This window comes from Delphinapterus leucas, chromosome 19 (assembly GCF_059928025.1).
Source record: "Delphinapterus leucas isolate spDelLeu-1000000601 "Yukka" chromosome 19, BTC_Dleu_Yukka2, whole genome shotgun sequence".
In the NCBI taxonomy this organism is placed as follows: domain Eukaryota; kingdom Metazoa; phylum Chordata; class Mammalia; order Artiodactyla; family Monodontidae; genus Delphinapterus; species Delphinapterus leucas.
In genome coordinates, this window is record NC_143147.1 from 28,074,117 (window position 1) to 28,093,506 (window position 19,390).

The 19,390-nt window shown below is 42.6% G+C and overlaps 1 protein-coding gene across 1 annotated transcript; it reads right to left on the reverse strand.

Annotated features, from left to right (window-relative positions):
• Window positions 1-15,411: 15,411 nt before the first annotated feature.
• Window positions 15,412-18,883, reverse strand: SLFN13 (schlafen family member 13). Its single transcript, XM_089900829.1, has 2 exons — window positions 18,649-18,883; window positions 15,412-17,981 (listed from the first exon to the last, which is right to left on the reverse strand). Exons 1-2 carry the CDS (start codon window positions 18,747-18,749, stop codon window positions 17,198-17,200), a joined length of 885 nt encoding a protein of 294 aa, XP_089756955.1. The 5' UTR covers window positions 18,750-18,883; the 3' UTR covers window positions 15,412-17,197.
• Between the last annotated feature and the right edge of the window lie 507 nt (window positions 18,884-19,390).

The following is a 19,390-nucleotide window of genomic DNA, read 5'->3' on the forward strand; positions in this document are numbered from 1 at the left end:
CATGCTGGGCCCTAATCTTACCATAGATCTAGAGAAATCTTTAGAAACAGAGTACTGAAGTGTTTAGAGTGGTTGTTTTCAAACTACATGAAATCTGGTGGGGGCTCCTAATCATTTAGGACACCAGGAGGAAAGGCCTGGGGCCTCGTTCCTGCCATGGACTCTGAACCTCGGTGGGTGCAGAGCACTCTTCCTGCTCTGGAATGTCTTCCATGAAATTTTCTGAGCCCTTCCAGTGCCTGGGCCCACTAGAGAAAGCCCACGCACCAGCCAGGGCCAGCAGTGTCATCCTGGAAAGGTGCCCAAGCCTGGACAACACTCTATGGGTCCAGGTCCCCATTTCGTCTCTTTTCAGTGCTCAATGGCCCTTTACCCAAGGAGCCCTGGGACTCATACCAACGTGTTGTCCTGGGACCTCATGGCTGAATCCTGGTTCTGGAGAATAGCCTCGTGCTATAAATTGAATGTTTATGTGTCCCCAAAATTAACATGTTGAAACCTAATCCCCAGTGTGATGGTGTTTGGAGATAGGGCCTTTGGGATGTGATTAGGTCACAACGGTGGAACCCTCACAAATAGGATAAGTATCCTTATAAAAGATTCCCCAGAGAGCTGCCTGACCTCTTCCACCATGTGAGGACAGAGAAAAGACAGTCATCTATGAAACAAGAAGTGGTCCTCACCAGACACCAAATCTGCTGCACCTTAATCTGGACTTCCCAGCTTCCATAACTGTAAGAAATAAACTTCTGTTGTTTATAAACCACCCAGTCCATGATATTTTGTTATAGCAGCATGAACAAACTAAGACACCTGGTAAGTGGATCACCTCACTGGCTGAAATTATTTCTTTCGCAGGATTGAGACTGGATTGCCAGAATGGTGCTAATGTTCTGATTTTAGTTAACTTAAATTATTTTTATTGACAGAAGCCCCACAAAAAATTATTTGCCCAGGTAGAATACACCAGTGAAGCCATCTGGTCCAGGAATTTTCTTTTTTGATTACTGGGTTTTTGATTACTGATTCAATCTTCTTACTAGTTATAGGTTGATTCAGATTTTCCATTTCTTCCTAATTCACTCTTGGTAGGTATGTTTCTAGGAATTTGTCCATTTCCTCTAGGTTATCCAATTTGCTAGTGTACAATTGTTCACAGTATTCTCTTATAATCCCTTTTATTTCTGTAAAATTGGTATTAATGTCCGTTCTTTCATTTTTTATTTTAGTTGAGGGTTTTTTTTTCTTCATCAATATAAAGGTTTGTCAATTTTGTTGATTAAAAAAACTCAGTTTGGGCTTCCCTGGTGGCGCATTGGTTAAGAATCCACCTGCCAATTCAGGGGACACAGGTTTGAGCCCTGGTCCGGGAAGATCCCACATGCCACGGAGCAACTAAGCCCGTGTGCCACAACTACTGAGCCTGCGCTCTAGAGCCCGCGAGCCACAACGACTGAGCCCGCAAGCCACAACTACTGAAGTCCGCATGACTAGAGGCCGTGTTCCACACAATGAGATGCCTGCACACCGCAACGAAGAGTAGCCCCTGCTCGCCACAACTAGAGAAAGCCCACGCACAGCAACAAAGACCCAACACAGCCAAAAATAAATAAAATAAAATAAAAAATTTTAAAAGCTTTAAAGAAAAAACCTGTTTCATTGGTTTTTTTCTATTGTTTTTCTATTCTCTATTTCATTTCTTCTGCTCTAATCTTTATTATCTCCTTCCTTTTGCTAACACTGAGTTTTGTTTGTTCTTCTTTTTCTATTAAGGTATAAAATTAGGCTGTTGATTTGAGATCTTTTTTCTTTTTTTTGCGGTATGCGGGCCTTTCATTGTTGTGGCCTCTCCCGTTGCGGAGCACAGCCTCCGGACGCGCAGGCTCAGTGGCCATGGCTCACGGGCCTAGCCGCTCCGCGGCATGTGGGATCTTCCCGGACCAGGGCACGAACCCGTGTTCCCTGCATCGGCAGGCGGACTCTCAACCACTGCGCCACCAGGGAAGCCCAAAATCTTTTATACTTTTGACTGTGGGGAAAATTCTTTCTGACCTGGATTGGGGATTTAGTCTGTGCTGTTAGCTATTTTTAATGGGAAAGGGGAAGGCATTCACATCTCCTTAGTTATGCCAGACTGCAGGTTCGTGGGAACTGCACAGAAAGGTAGGACAGGAGTGACAGGAACTACCTTCTGAGGAATAAAAACCATAGTTCATTCTTTGCCCTCCTCCTTTAACACTGTGTATTTAGTTTAGAAAGGCGTGGTTCTTATCTCCCCCCCACCCCCGCCCCCTTTAGGTTATAAACTTCGGCAGGACACTAACAGTGCCTGGTTTCTCCTTCTGGATTTAGAAGACAGTTCATCAGTGTCTGGTCAGCCACATTTTTACCAGCAGAACCTGTTCCTTAACTCCCCTTATTTAAGGACCCCAGGCGTGCAGGGCACCCCCAAGGAGCTGCACTTGCCTGACCTGTCCCTACAGCACCCTGCCCTTCCTCCCTTCCTAGTCCATGCCAAACCCCAACTTCCTCTCCCCAGGCTCTTTAAGGCGCTTCCCAGCCCACGCATGGGATGACGTACTGCCCTGACCTCAAGTTCCCAAGTGTCCTGATCGCAAGTCCTTAACAGTCTGTGTAGTTTTTTGGTAGATGCTACTACTGAGACAGGCATCACAGAGCCAAGACTCCCAGATCGAAGATAACAGCCGAGGGTCTCCCCGGGAGCGGGGTGGACGGGGCTGTGTTGGCTGCACCCCACCTCGTCAAACAGCCAGCAGACTAGACTTAAAAGGGATAAGAAGCTGAGGTTCCGATATTTGGCAACGGAGAGGGGACAAACCTACCCAGGAGCGCTGCTCGGGATTCGCAGGATTCTTAGGGGAGCTAGAGGTCCCCCGTTTGCGAGGAGAGCTGGTGCACTCCAGTTAAGGCGGCGCATTCAGCCAATGGTGACGCCGCTCCGCCCCCGAAACTTTCCGCGAGAAGCGACTGGACTTTAAACACGTGACTCAGAGTGGTGGCAGGAGATTTCACCTTTCGTATTTGGTTATCTGTATTTTCTATATACTGCACGGTAAGACCAAAAGAACGAAGCGCATTTAAAGAAAACAAAGAAAGAAAGAAGTGGGCGAAGCCCGTCTTCCGGTCCCCGTCCGCGCGCTCTACACCAGCTAAGCGGACCCAGGTCCGGGTCCTTTGGCGCACTGGCTTCCCGAGCGGCGGGCGGCCCTTCTCGCCCTTTAGAGCGGCAGCCAATCAACTTTTGAGGAAGTGCCCCCGCGCGCTGTGAGCTCCCCTGAGTTTTCGCGCCACTGGCGTTTTTTTTGCCCCCTCCAAACTGAAGAAGGATCAGGGCTTCTGGCGGGGTGATCCTACTCGGGACTTTCCAGCTCTACTCTCATTCCTTGAGCCGTACTACTGTCCCGTGGACTAAAAGCGCAGTAGCCTCTAGGGACCGGGCGAGAGCTGTTAGTGCACCGAAAGGACGAAAGGGGAGAAGAGCGGTCTGCTCCGCGGGAGGCAGATTCGGACACACAACCCCTCGTGGTATAAGGAGCACCTTGGGGCCATCAGGGATAATGAGTCCAGAGCTGGCTCCAATGGCTTCTCTCAGGACATAAAGCTTTCCTGACACTTTCCTTTTCTTGGGGCCCCTTTTTTATGGTAATTATGGTAATGGATATTTCTGCAGCTCATCAGGTCTAAAACCTGTCTTCAGAACCCACAGACATTGAAACGCACAGAAACCTTGTTTTAAAACAGAGAGAAAGAGAAGGCGGGAGGGGGAGAGAAGGAGGGAGGAATGCCTAAGGAACCCTGAGCTGCTGAAGTCTTCTACCATCAACCGCGGACCTGTGAGTGACAGAACCTTCAGAGGATTCCAGCCCCAACCTTCAAGCCAGTTGAAAATGAATGGAACAGAGACAAGACTTCCCCCTGTCCCCTGTCTGTATTCTGGGCTCACAGGATTCGTGAGTATGGTTATATATTTTTTTAATCTTTTTTTTTTTTTTTAATTTTTGGCCGCGCAGCGCGGCCTGTGGTATCTTAGTTCCCCGACTGGGGATCCAGTCGGCTCCCTCTGCAGTGCAGATGCGGAGTCTTAACCACTGGACCGCCAGGGAAGTCCCCAAGTATGGTTATTTTATGCGACTGAGTTTTGGAATAACTTGTTATGCACCTATAGTAACTGGAACAATATTATGTGTATTCTTCTTGGGGCTCTTTTTCTCATTTTCTAAGGACTTTGCAACGTTTGATATTTTCAGACGCTTATTTATTTATTTTTCCGATCATTATAGTTCTTACTTTTTTTTTTTTTTTTTGCTTGTATGTGCTGCAAATATCTGTAGATCAGTTTGGAGACAATGACATCTTTATGAGATTACAATTTCTGATACATGGACATAATATATCCTATACTTAATTACATTTTCTTCAATGTCTCACAATAAAGTTATATACAATTTTCCATAAGGATCTTGCACATCTTTTGTGTCAATTGTATCTCAATAAAGCTAGAAGAAAAAATAAATTCCTGATTTAAACCGCCTTGGTCATGATGTATTATCATTTTTAGATTTTGTTGGATTTGGTTTGCTAAAATTTTATTTGGAATTTTTTTCATCTAGACATTGAATGGTGATGATCTGCAACTTTCCTCTCATATTTTACTTATCCAGTTGGTTACTGAGATTATGCTAGCCAATGTTCATAGCAGCACTATTTACAATAGCCAAGATATGGACACAACCTAAGTGTCCATCAACAGATGAACACAAATAAATGGATAAAGAAGATGTGGTGCATATATATAATGGAATACTACTCAGCCATTTAAAAAAGGGATGAAATAATGCCATTTGCAGCAACATGGATGGACCTAGAGATTATCATATCATGTGAAGTAAGTCAGACAAAGACAAAAATCATATGATATCACTTATATGTGGAATCTAAAAAAAGTTATACAAATGAACTTATTTACAAAACAGAAACAGGCTCACAGACATAGAAAACAATGTTATGGTTACCAAAGGGGAAAGGGCTGGGAGAGGGATAAATTAAGAGTTTGGGATTAATTATACATTACTATATATAAAATAGATAAACAACAAGGACCTACTGTATAAGCACAGGGAACTATATTCAATACCTATAATAGAAAAGAATCTGAAAAAGAATATATATATGTATATGTATGTATATATATATAACTGAATCAATTTGTTGTACTCCAGAAACTAACACAACATTGTAAAACAACTATATTTCAATTAAAAAAAAAAGTAAATCCAGGAAATTGCTAGAAGAAATATGCAAAATAAAGGGATTAAAAAAGAGTATGCTAACGTCATAAAATTAGTTAGGCAGTGTTTCCTCTTTTTCTGTTCTTGTGGGGAGTTTGTGTAATATCGAAACTCTCTCTTCCTTAAACTTGTTTCTTAGAATCTGCTGTGATAGAGTTACCACGTTTTTCTGGATCTTTCCAATGTATGCATGTCATTAAACTTTTGTTTGATGTTCTCTTGTGTAAAAATAAGGAAAAACGTGATAATTGAGGGAAAGTATTTTATTGATAATTCATTATGTATAATGTTTATAGAATTTCTACTTTTATTGATGAGTTACTTTTAAATGTTTTTTTTTAATTCCCAAATATATGAAGGTTTTTATAGTTACTATTTAACTACTAATTTCTAATTTATTTGCATTGTGGAGCCAAAGAGTGTAGTTGTATAATATCACTCCATTGAACTCTCTTGAATAATTACTTTTTAATAGGAAAAATCCTAAATATTATGTTTTAAGAAGTAAAAACACCCCCACAAGATATTTATTAATTATAAATGGGAAAAATTGTAAATTTACAGTGGAGAAACTGGCAGACATCACCTTATCCAAGTGATCAAAGTTAGCATCATCTGTAATGGGATAAATCAATATCATGGGTCTTCTGATATAATGCACTGAGAAGGACAAAAAGCACTTCTATAGGGGCTTCCCTGGTGGCGCAGTGGTTGAGAGTCCGCCTGCCGATGCAGGGGACACGGGTTCATGCCCTGGTCCGGGAAGATCCCACATGCCGCGGAGTGGCTGTGCCCGTGAGCCATGGCCGCTGAGCCTGCGCGTCCGGAGCCTGTGCTCCGCAACGGGAGAGGCCACAGCAGTGAGAGGCCCGCATACCGCAAAAAAAAAAAAAAAAAAAGCACTTCTATAACCTTTGCATAACCTGAATTGAGAGACATCCTCCACAATAACAGGCCTAAACTCTTCAATAGTGGCAAGGTCATCAAAGGCAAAGACTGGGGAACTGTTCCAGACTAAAGGAGGTTAAGAAACATGAAAACTAGGGACTTCCCTGGTGGTCCATAGGTAAAGAATCCGCTTTCCAATGCAGAGAACTAGGGTTTGATCCCTGGTCGGGGAACTAAGATCCCACATGCTGCGGGGCAACTAAGCCCATGCGCCACAACGAAGAGCATGAGCACTGCAATGAAGATCCCACGTGTCACAACTAAGACCTGACACAGCCAAAAATAAATAATTAATTAAAAGAATGGTTATTAAAAAAAAACATGAAAACTAAATGTAATGTGTGATCCTAGATTGAATCCTAGACCAGAATTTTTTTTCTTTTGCAGTAAAGACATTTATGGCACAATTGATAAAAGTCAAATAAGGTCTATAGATTAGATCGGAGTACTATATCAGTGTTAATTTCCTGATTTTGATTATTGTGCTGTGAATGTCCTTATTTTTATGAAACACCCCTGAAGTACTGGCAGTAAAGGAGTATCATGTCTGCAACTTACTTTCAAATGTTTCAGTGGAAAAAATGGCAGTAGAAGGAGGCACGGAGACAAGGAGGAAAAAAGCCATCAGGATAATCTGTGGCCAAAGGACTCTGGACACAGTGATATCTAACATCTAATTTTAAATATTTGCCTTTCACCGAAAGCAAACCTTTACTATGTTTTGCTAAAATTAGGGCCTGATGTTTCCTGTAACTTGGGAGATGAAGGGAGAGACATTTTTCTTCTTGGGATACAGAGGAGCATGGAGGGGGCAGAGCTTGGAAGAGCTGTCATGTCAATCAAGGAGGTAACCGGCAGAGGTCTTGGAACAGCAGTCCAGAGCAAAAAGTGAGAGGAGAGGACCAGAAGAGATCTGTGGTGCATGGAAGCATTTCTGGCACTCTCAGAAATCTTAATGCACGGAAACTAGATAAAAGACCAAACTTTCTGTATTTACACATAATGAGAGCTGACAATATCAGGTGGGCATCAAAAATCTCAGTGACACGGATAGCTGGAGAACCTAGGGACATTCAGATTGCAAATGGATAGTTTTCTCTGCTAAAAACTAAAAGAAATTGAACAAAACACTTTGACCCTCCCTCCCTTCCCCTTGTATTGAATATAGAGGAAAGAAAAAGAGTAAAAACAGGTACTGTAGAATTTTTGGTTATATAGATTCTCCAGCGTATAAAGACAACTGCATCCTGGTCTTTAAAACTACATGAGGGCTTCCCTGGTGGTGCAGTGGTTGAGAGTCCGCCTGCCGATGCAGGGGACACGGGTTCATGCCCTGGTCCGGGAAGATCCCACATGCTGCGGAGTGGCTGGGCCCGTGAGCCATGGCCGCTGAGCCTGCGCGTCCGGAGCCTGTGCTCTGCAACGGGAGAGGCCACAACGGTGAGAGGCCCGCGTACTGCAAAAAAAGACAAACAAACTACGTGAAATACATTGTACATGTGATTGATGCCATGAACATCAGAACAGATCAGAAGTACACTTGGAGATCATTGCAGCTTTATACATAAGAGAATAAAAGGAGGTTGTAGGAAGGTGGGGTGTGGTAGACATGGGGAATGCACCACCCAGATCTCCCTTCAAGGGAGGTTTCCTGCCCAGATTTGGAGAGGGCAGTCGGCAGACCAGCCTCTAAATGTCAGCTCCTTCAAGGCCCGCCTCAGCTGCAATGAGCTGCATTGCTTGGGGTCACAAACCACTCCCAGACTCACAATCTACAACTGACAACTGGAAAATGAGTTATGGACAATATAAAGTCTCAAACATTCAGCTCAATGCAGGACAACTCTGTTGGGAAAAATTCACTGCACAGCATCCTGCCTGGTTGGCTAAGGTTTGTTGAGGGCTGCATCCCAGTTCAACTGCTTTTCTCTGCCCAATTCTGCTTCCTCCCATTCTATTCAGGGTGCTGCTCTGTCATAAACATCTTGCACCTTAAACTGCAGCTCAGCATCTGCTTCTGGAGAACTCAACCTGCAACATGATGTGAGAGGAAATAGCAGACTCTGTAGACCTAAGAAAGATACGTAGTGTGGCAGACATAAGTTGATATATGAACAAAGGTATTTCACTACCTAGGATGAGTAAGAGGGAGAAAGAGAGGCCCATGGTTTAGCATGAAAGGAGATGAGGGTAAAGTTGGCATGTGTTTGGATGTTGGTTCTGATGCTTTTGCAGAAACCTCAAGTTGACAATGGCTTAAAGAAATTAGAAGTGTATTTCTCATAAAGAAGTAAAAAATGATGTGTTATTCCTCTGAGAAGTCAACAAAGTCCAAGACCCCTTCCATTTTGTTGCTCTGCCTCACTTGACATGCTTCATATGTTAAGCAATATAGGCCAGGTCATGGTGCAGGAACAAACCATCCCCAAATCTCAGTGGCTTACAACAAACATTTGCTTTCTCACTTACACTGCAGGTCTGCTGGGGGTTCACTTTGGCTCTGCTCCACATCCTTCTCATGTGGGGATGCAGGCTGCCAGAAGAACCCTATCTGAGACATCACCAGTCTTGTGGCAGAAGAAGACAAGAGCAAGGAGAAACTACATGATGGTCTTAGAGCTTTTGCTCAGAGTAGCACACATCACTTCTCATATTTAATTGGCCAAAGCAAATCAAATGGCCAAGTTTGATTTCAATGGGGCAGTAAGTGTAATCCTAATCCAAGGAGGGACAGACAATATTTTGGAAAAGACTACAATGCATCACAAATATTTGCTCACAAAGGTTCACTTCTCTTCCTTTCATATTCAAGATATACCTCCATCCCTAAAGAAAACAACCCAAAAATTCCATCCCAGTGGGATGTCCCATGATAGAGTAAGTTCTGATATTGTGATAGTCTTCATATTAGGTCTGGAGAGGACTCTTTTTGGAGATTTAAGTTATCTACCCTCCCCCGCCCCCAACACAACACATACACACTATGCAATGTGAAACAGTAAGTGGATAACCTCAGTAAATCCTCCCATTCAGACAGGGGAAGAATGGGAGGCACAGGATAGTCACTGATCCGTAAAAATTCTGAAATTTGTCTGGTCAGGCAGACATTGACTTGGACTTCTGACCTGGGGAGGAGAGTGTACTTTGATCAGTTTTGCTCCCAGTAAGTGGTTCCCCTTGTCCACTACTCCCCAAGGTTCTTGGTTTCACCCTCAGAGAGTTCCTCCTTTTGCATCATCTTCTTCTGCCACATTTAAAGAGGAAACTGGGAACCATTCTCTCCCTGCATGCTGAGCAGCTTCCTCAACATACCACCTGCCCCTAGAATGATGGGGGCCCAAGGTTTATTTCAAGTCTCAGGAAGTCACAGTTTTTGGCTTTTTAGTCGATGACTTTCTGGCAATTTAACTTTCTCGAAAACACTTTTTGTTAGTGTTGTTTGAATCTATTTGGTTCCAGTTAACTCCATGTGTCAATACCTAGAATTCTTTTTGAAATATACTTCTCTCTTTAGATTTAATTCCAGGTACCTTGAACTTAGCAGGCTTCCATAGGAGACCCATGTATTCAAGCTCTTTTCTCTGAGCCATTTTGTCCACTGAAATAATTTATTCACTGTCAACTTAATTTATTCAGAGATTTCACCCTTGGGTTTAATAGCCACTTCATTAACTGCATCTTTGCCAACAGGCTGAGTTTGAATCTCACTTCTTTGTTGAATCTAAAAAACAAATAAACAAACAAAACAGAAACAGACTCACAGATACAGAGAGCAAACTGGTGGTTGCCTGAAGGGAGAGAGGTTGGGGGATGGCAAAATAGGTAAAGGGGATTAAGAGGTACAAACTTCCATTTAAAGAATGAATAAGTCCTAGGGATGTAATGTACAGCATAGGGAATACAGTCAAGAATATTGTAATAACTTCGTATGGTGATGATGGTAACTAGACTTATTGTCTTAATCATTTCAAAATGTATAAAAATATCAAATCACTACATTGTACACCTGAAACTAATATACTTTGTATGCTAATTAAAACAATTAAAATTAAATTAAAATTTTAAAAATATTTAAAGCGTTACACCAGGAAATGGAAAAAAATTCTGGATAGTTTATGTAGATTTCCTTGCTTTCAAGGAGGTGTATCTTCAATCTCCATCCTTTGAGTGTGGGCTGCACTTACTGACATGAAGAGTGGGGAAAAGTAACTTTACAGTGGAGAAACCTAGCAAGCACTACCTCAGTCAGGTGACCAAAGTTGACATCATCAGTGATAAGTCACATTGAGAGCCTATGTCCTTGATATGATGTGATGAGAATGACACTTAGCCCCTGTGGCCTTCCTCTCAAAAACACATAACTCCAGCCCAATTACAAGAAAAACATCAGACAAACCCAAATTGAGGGGCATTGTACAAAATGCCTGACTAGTACTCATCAAAACTGTCAGGGTCACCAGAAACAAAGTCTGAGAACTGTCACAGAACAAAGGAAGCTAAGGAGACATGACTACTGAATGTAATATGGTATCTTGGATGAGATCGTGGAACAACAAAAAAAGGACATTAGGGAAAAACTAAGAAACCCAAATAAAGTGTGGAGTTTAATTAACAGTAGTGTCCCTTTTTAATAAATATTTATTTTTTAAAATTAATTTTTGGCTGCGTTGGGTCTTCGTTGCTGCACGCGGGCTTTCTCTAGTTGTGGTGAGCGGGGGCTCCTCTTTGTTGCGGTGCCCGGGCTTCTCATTGCAGTGGCTTCTCTTGTTGCAGAGCATGGGCTCTAGGCGCACGGGCTTCAGTCGTTGCAGCATGAGGACTCAGTAGTTGCGGCATGTGGGCTCAGTAGTTGTGGCTCCCAGGCTGTAGAGCACAGGCTCCGTAGTCGTGGCACACAGGCTTAGTTGCTCCATAGCATGTGGGGTCTTCCTGGAGCAGGGGTTGAACCCATGTCCCCTGCACTGGCAGACGAATTCTTAACCGCGGCGCCACCAGGGAAGTCCCAACAGTAGTGTCCTAAGGTTGGTTCCTTAGCTGTGACAAATGAACCATAGATAAGATGCTAACAAAATGAGAAAGTGAGTGAGGGGTATACGGAAGCTTTCTGTACCAACATTGTAACTTTCCTGTAAGTCTAAAACAAAATTTAAATGTAAAAATTAAAAAACATTTTGTTTTATTTTTACAATGGCTGGGTAGATTTTCAGATCTTAGTGAAGTTAGGTCCCAAATGGTTAGAGCCAGATTGCAGATAGGCAGGTACCCCCAGCAAAACCCAACTAGAGGTTAATCTTGCTTAACCTTTTGCTGGCTCATATTTGACCCTCTCATGGAGTCACTGGCCTCAGTGCTCCCTTTTCCCAAAATTTAATCATTTATTTTACAGCACCATTTTTTTTCTGTTTAATGAGACACAAACTCTCAAATTTTTACTTAAAACAGAAATGCAGCAGATATACAAGGTAAAGCTTTCCTCATTCGTATGGAAGAAGGCGGCATCAATAATCCTCTTCAGTCTAAAGAGAAACTCATGAGTATTTATATATTTTTAAAATATTATAGTTTTAAAATATTACTAGGGCGATAAATAAATCATTAAGTGACACAACCAGTCAGAATTAGACTTTTATTTTCATTTATTTTTTTCAGAGACATCAATGGTTAATGAATGGGGGAGCTTACATGTCTGAAGCAAGGTCCTGGAGAGACACCCCACTGTGGTGGCAGTCTTCACTCCCGGAGGAGGGGTGGGGAGCTGGGGAGGGTGGGAGGAGGGAGATTGCCAGTTATAGGGGAACTGACGTTGGGTGGGCTCATTAGTTAGCAAGGAAACCAGTAGAGGGGCAAGCCCCTCACTGCCCCTTTGATAAGAACAATTAATAGCTGGGGCTTGGGACAAGTACGCAGAAAGGTCAGTCATGTGAGTAGGGTGTAGGTGAAGCTGGCACTGGTTGGGCAGGGGATGTACAGAGAGCAAGAGAGCAGCCATCTTGAGTGGCCTGACCATACACTCTACCCCTACTAACCCTGCACGACCCTTACCATCTTGGTCCGCCCCTCTTTCATGATATCCCTAGGGTCAAGTATATAGGGGGCGCTGCAACCAGATGCCACAAATACAATACAGACAGGTCACCCCTGGTTTTCACAAACCCAGAGCCATCCCTATGGGGAGGGGAAGGCCCGGCTTTAAAAGAAACATTCTGGTGGCCTAGCCAGGAGTCAGCAGGCACAGTACAGATCTGTCACCCCATGTTATGTTGAGTGCCATTAGGGGTGGACCCATTAGGTCTTTCCAAACAAAAAACAATCCCACTAGTTGGACTTGTGTGTTCAGAAGCCAGCCTGTTCCATTCCACACAGCATAGCCCAGAGGGGCTCATGGGCAGTCAATTGTACATTAACATATGCTGACAGGGGTCCTTCTGATGTATTGGCATATGGGATGTCTTTTCCCCACTAGCCACAGTAGCCGGGTTGATTTTTCATGGAAGTCCAGAGGAGGATGGCAAGAGCATCTCACTGTGGACCCAGCAGTTAGACTTATTTCACAGTGAGGCCAGTGTTGCTGCTCAGTCCTCGAATAGATTTCCTCCACTCAGGCTAGGGATGAAATGTAAGACATCTAACAGGCACAACACAGGGGAGATCGTGACAATTAAGCAAAATACAAGCCGTAACTGCATTCAGAGATAATACCACAACTGCCTGTGGTTTTTGTCCTGGTCTGCAATACAGTTCAGAAAACTCGAGTGTTCAGTAATACAAGAGCATGTCCAAAATCATGTATACAATGGCCGCCTAGCTTCACCTTGGTTGTCTGAACCTCAGCTACTCCATCTTGACTTTCAAATGCATTCCCTTCCTCAGTGGACAAAGCAGATGTACAATGCATGTCTGAAAGGCCAAAAAACAGGCTGCTCTGGTCAGTAAAATTTAAGTTCAACCATGTATAAGCCTTCTGACTTCCCCATACCTCAATATGTGCAGATTTTTCCATCATTTCCCCTTTTGATTGCAAATCTTTCAATAGAAAGCATTGATGATCAAAATATCCATCCCTCAATGCTGGGGTGCTGACTCCTACCCCAGGTTCAGAACGTGTCCCTCAGTGCTAGTCCTCCTTTATATTCGCCAAGCCATTCATGTTGGGGGAAAACTAATCAGACCTCGTGAACAGGCTCAGAGGTACGTTAATCGGGAAACACTTTATAGGTCATATATTTTATCACTTACACCCAATTGTCACACAAGCATTATACATGTGCTTTTAGTAGCAGAGTTAAAGCAAGTAGTGTCACACTTCATGAGTAGTTATACTCTGTGACAATTTCACTAGATAATTTTCCTTCCATCCAGAACATCAGGACAAAAGTATGGCTAATACAATAACTTTTATAAATACAGACCTCAATTAACAGAACTAGAATTTAACATCCACTGAAACATAACATTTTTCTCTCTAAATCTGCCCTCATCTCCAGCAAACACAGCCAATCAAAACTAATTTGTTTGCAAAATAAGTGTGGTCAATTGACCACATAGCCTCCTCCAAACTGGCTGAGGGTGAACTCCTCTCAGACTGAATTCCCAAAAGTCCTCTCAAAGCCAGCAAAGCATGCCAAAGGTCTGCTATCAGACTCTGCCTTGGTGGATTTCTCTGTCTCCAAGATACTGAGATTTCTGCACATGCCAGGAAACACTCTTTCCCATTCACTTTGTAAGGCTGCTCCGAACCCAAAAGTCCCCAGTTTCTGGAGGGACCAGGCAGAGAGAGAAAAGAAAAATGCTTGAATTTTACCCACAGGTGTAGTTTACCAAATTGCTATAAATCATAACCAACTTGAGGGGAAGGGCTTCCCCATATCTGCAAAACACAGATCAAAACCAGTAACATTCCAGACAAAACCCATAAACATTATTACCATACTCACCAGTTCACTCAGTAACCAATCCTTCTGTTAACTTTTTATGAAGCCGTTAAGTCTTCCATTAGCATTCTTTTTTACCCAGTTCAGCAGTATGATCTGAAATTTATCAAAGACCTGTTATGGTCAAAAAGTCCTTCCTATGAATCTTCTTTTTTTTTTAACATCTTTATTGGAGTATAATTGCTTTACAATGGTATGAATCTTCTTGAAGATGAAGCATTTTTGCCAAAACATTAGAGTACAACAATAACTGTCTACAAATGAAAAAAGACTTAAAAGGCACAGTTAAACACCTAATCACAATGTAATCAATAAAGAAACTTGGTTACAGGAATTATGACTGATTATAACCTTAACCCTTGAAAACCTTAATCTCTGGCAAAAACCAAGAAGCAAGTATTTGTGCACTTCCTGATTGGAAAACTTAATGCTTGACTCTTCCTCTCCTAAGCAGGCAAAGTTAGATTAACTTAGACTCGCCCAGCAATTAATATTTTATCCTATTTGAAATGACCCATGAATTCTCTTCCTTCAACTTTATTTTCAAGTTACCAAAATCTAGAGAGACTACTTTAAATAGACATTCCCAAAACATAATTATTTCTATAGGGTTTACCTAAAAGCTATTTTTTCTCCTTTATTCTTAGAGATCACATAAGATTAAAGTTCCAGAGAGCCCACGTAGATCATTTATATCTCAAAGGCACAAGAGAAATACCAATTCCTTCTAGAAAGATAGCTTAGCTCATTTGATACAATATGCTCATTTGATACAATAGCAGAGCTGTTGGAGGCCATTATTCTCCAGATCTCTTGGGAGCCCCCATTCAGCAAGGACAGCCACCTCAGGATCACCCCTGCAACTTTCGGGCCCCACACGCTGGTGGACGGCCTCCGCAACTTTCCATTCCCCATCCTGTATTTTCCGACATCTTGACGCTCATGGGAGTTTCCTCAGTCTTCTGGCTGGCTCCACTAATTATTGGGCTGCACCCTGCAGGCCTACAATGCCTGCGCTTGTCCAGCTTCAAGACTGAAGAAAGAGCCCAGGGTCAGCAACAGACACATCAATGGTTTAATGGATGTGGGAGCTTACACGTCTGAAGCAAGGTCCTGGAGCAACACCCCACCCCTGTGCGGTGGACGGCGGCAGGACATGGTGGCAGTCTTCGCTCCAGAATTAGACTTCTAAAGAATTACTTTCACAGACATTGCAACTCAAGTCCAGGGATCTTACAAAACCAATTTATTAGAGACAACATTTACAAGGATAACTGTTTGGTACAGAGTTGTATCTGATCTAATGTAGTCAGAAAGAAAGAACATTTTTTCCCTTATTTTGCTGATATATTTTATTTTGCTGAAGTTAGAAGAGCCTACGTTTTCAAGGCAAGAGGCTGGAATTCCATGAGTAAACACAGATAGGAGAAAGACAGGCAGAAAAATTCACAACTTGCAATATGGAGGAAATCAGTAGACTAGGATTACTAATATGTGGAATATTAGTCATGTAATGTTTAAATTTCCATTTGTTATACAAATATTTTATTGTTATTTTTTAAATGTTTTGTATAAACAGAAAAATAAGTCATTGTATTAGCATTATTAAGTGATAACACTGATGTGTTTTAGTTCAAAGAATAATTCTGTGGCTATATTAGTCTGCTCAGGCTGCAATAACAAAATACCACAGACTGGCTGGCTTAAACACAGAAATTTATTTCACATAGTTCTAGATGCTGGGAAGTCCAAAATCATGGTGTCAGTAGGATTAGTTTCATTCTGAGGCTTCTTCTCTTGGCTTGGAGGTAGCCACCATCTCTCTCTGTGCTCACATGACCTTTTGTTTATGTGTGCACAGAGAGAGGGACAGAGAGAGCTCTTGGGTGTCTCTTCTCATAAGGACTCTAATCCTATGAGATCAAGACCCCATCCTATGACTTCATTTAGCTGTAACTACTTCCTTACAAATCTACAAAAAACAGCCACACTAAACGTTAGGGCTTTAACCTATGAATTTCAGGGGGACACAAACATTCAGTCCATAACAGTAGCCCACCAAAATATAAAAGTAAAGGGGAAAAATACAGTTCAAGAATGTACTTGACTTAAAATTTAAGTTGATATGTTATAGAACAATACGTAGAGCTGAGTTGAGAAGTTGATCTGTAAAGGCTGTATCTTTCCTAGCTCTGTTTACTTAATGGCCTATGTGTATCTTTAGAACCAGATTTTGGTTTCTAATGCTATCTCTCACTGAAAGCCAGAGAAAACGGCTTTATTTTTGTTTTCTAATGGCCTACAATTTCTCAGTAAAGTGACAATTAATGCTTACTATTACAATTAAAGCTTGATCTGGGTTATTCTGAGGGCAAAAAAAAATGGAGATTACAGTTTTAAAGGAGTAAATAATTTTATCAGTGCTCTCTGTTCTGTCAAAATTATTAAGGCCCACTTGGTCACAGTTTGAATTATCTTGGGAATCTCCCAAGTCCTGGATCAATATAGCAAAGAGAAATGTCAAGAATTCAGGAACCAAAAATTCTGCTTCTGGTATGGCCAAGGTAGTTTCTACCAGGCCACCTTTCTGCAGATAAATATAAACCCTGGACAAATTTTAAAAAACAAAAAATTGCACTGTGGAGGTCCAGACTTAGAAGAAAGAATGGCCACAGGATGAGTGTATTGTTTTTATGGTTTTTAACCGCAGGGTGGGTCATAGTCTGTACTGTGCAGGGTGGTTAAATCTCCTTCAGAAAACCACTATTATTCTGGGTGGAAGAATTGGGGACAGAGTTTGGGACAATAGCTGCTGAAAGGAGGTAGGGGAGGAATCCCTGAAAGGAGAGACCCAGAGAGGGAAAGCTCCAAATTCTGTGTGTCAGCTCTGCCCAAATCTCTAGCTGACCTATGAACAGAAAAGAGAAGTTTCTACCAATACCAAGCGGATTGTCACCTATGGACATTTACATAGTAATCGCTTCATGTTGTTTTGGTTTGGAATTCTTCCTAAACGTCACGGTGCCACAGAATATGTAGCTGTTGATTTGCTCTGGATGCCAGACAGACAAGAATGCTGTGTAAGATAGCTGGCTCAACTGTCTTTGGTTGGATCCCAAACACGATGTTCCTTTCCAGGCCAGAGAATCTTCGGACACTGTCCAACACAATATCATCACCTGACATGTTACTCGCATTGGTGAAGTGCACTACCTTTATCTTCCTCATTGCTCTCAAGAGCTCCGGCTTGTAACACTCCACATCTCTTGTGGTGCTAACAAGCGCAGCAATGTCCTTGGGAGAATAGCCCCTTTCAAAGAGAAGCTTGCAAGTGTCTGCCACATGTGTCGCTATTTTATTCAGAGTCAAGTTTTCCTTAATATTTAAGGTTCCCTGAACAACCTGAGCCCATTCAGCTTCAAGAAGCATCTGCAGGGACCCAAGGGGGATGTTAGGTGGAGGATTTTTTCTGACCTCCTGCAATACATGTTGTAAGTATTCGGCTATTTGATATGCGTTGCGGACCACTCTGGTGAGCTCTTCCCTTGGATACTGGGCTGAGAGAGCAGGGAGGCCGCTGCACTCCACGTGGTTGGTCTGAAAGTAGTCTAGAAAGATCCAGAGAATTCCTGGGCAATCCTTGTCTCTCTGAGTGATGGTTTTCGCTTTGCCATACCAGTCCCCATCTTCACTGCGGAAATTCTGAGCTTCATCGATGATGATGTGTTGAATCTTTTTAAAGTCATATTTCATGAAGGTTTTCCGGGTCACTGCATGGCAGATTTTTTTGTCACTGTAAAAATTAAAAAGACACATTCAGGTTTTCTCTGAGTCAATAAAGGAGGAAAATTACTCTATCATACTCCTATGAACACGATACTGTTGTCACAGATCATTTTACCATCTTACTTTCAAGGAACAAGGTGATGCATGGACTTCCCTGGTGGCGCAGTGGTTAAGAATCCACCTGCCAATACAGGGGACAGGGGTTCGATCCCTGGTCAGGAAGATCCCACATGCCACGGAGCAACTAAGCCCGTGCGCCACAACTACTAAGCCCGCGCGCTGCAACTACTGAAGCCTGGGCACCCTAGAGCCTGAGCGCCGCAACAAGAGAAGCCACAGCAAGGAGAAGCCCGAGCACCTCAACGAAGAGTAGCCCCCACTGGCCATAACTAGAGAAAGCCTGTGTGCAGCAATGAAGACCCAGTGCAGCCAAAAATAAATAAATTAATTAATTGGAAAAAAATGGAAAATAATAATAATTTTAAAAAGGAACAAGGTGATTTGGAGGGAATTTAGACTGAACCTCATTTGCTGACAATAAGATCTAACTGCTTGGGACTTCCCTGGCCGCCCAGTGGTTAGGACTGGGTGCTTTCTCTGCCGTGGCCCTGGGTTTAATCCCCATAAGCCATGGGGCGCGGCCAAAAAAAAAAAAAGAAGATCCAACTGCTTACCTGATAAATTTCCTCAGAGGCTGGTTCTCACAAATGTAGAGAATTTCATTTGCCTCACAGTGAAACATATTCCTGATCTTCTCCATGATCTTCATGGCCATGATTGTCTTCCCTGAGCCAGGTAAGCCATGGATAAACAACTCTTTGTTCTTGCAGAGGTTTTTTGAGAAGATCTCATACTGCTTGGCTGTGAGCAGATTTAAAACCTCACAGCCAAGCTAGTCACTCAAGAAAGATCTGAAGCCAAGCAAGACAATCACGAGGGACTGCAACAAAGCTTCCATTTGCTGAGTGTTTGCAATGTAATAGGACCTGGGGTAATCAATCAGGGATGCTGCACTCTGAGGACTCCGCATTGCTCTCAGGACTCAGGTGGAGGACCTTGGTAATGACACACACATTTCCAGAGTAGCCCCCCATGTTCACCAGCTTCTGCTTCAGAGTGAAGGCGGTGCTGGTGCAATAGGACTGCTTATCTGCATCCTGCTCCCTGAGAATGATGTAGAGAATGGGGGGACTGTTCCATGCTATCAGCAGAGCGTCACAGATGGCTGCTTGCTTCTCTTTCAAGTTCAGGTCCACAGCCCAGCTTCTAGAAAGGATTAAAATTCCCTGGGAGAATGGATATATTTGCATATTTATTAATTCCTCCAAACCTTCATTCTGTGAACACAGCTCCTTCCAGAGGGATTTGGGAGTACATTGCAGACATCTTGGTAGCACTAGATATGGAAAGAATTAT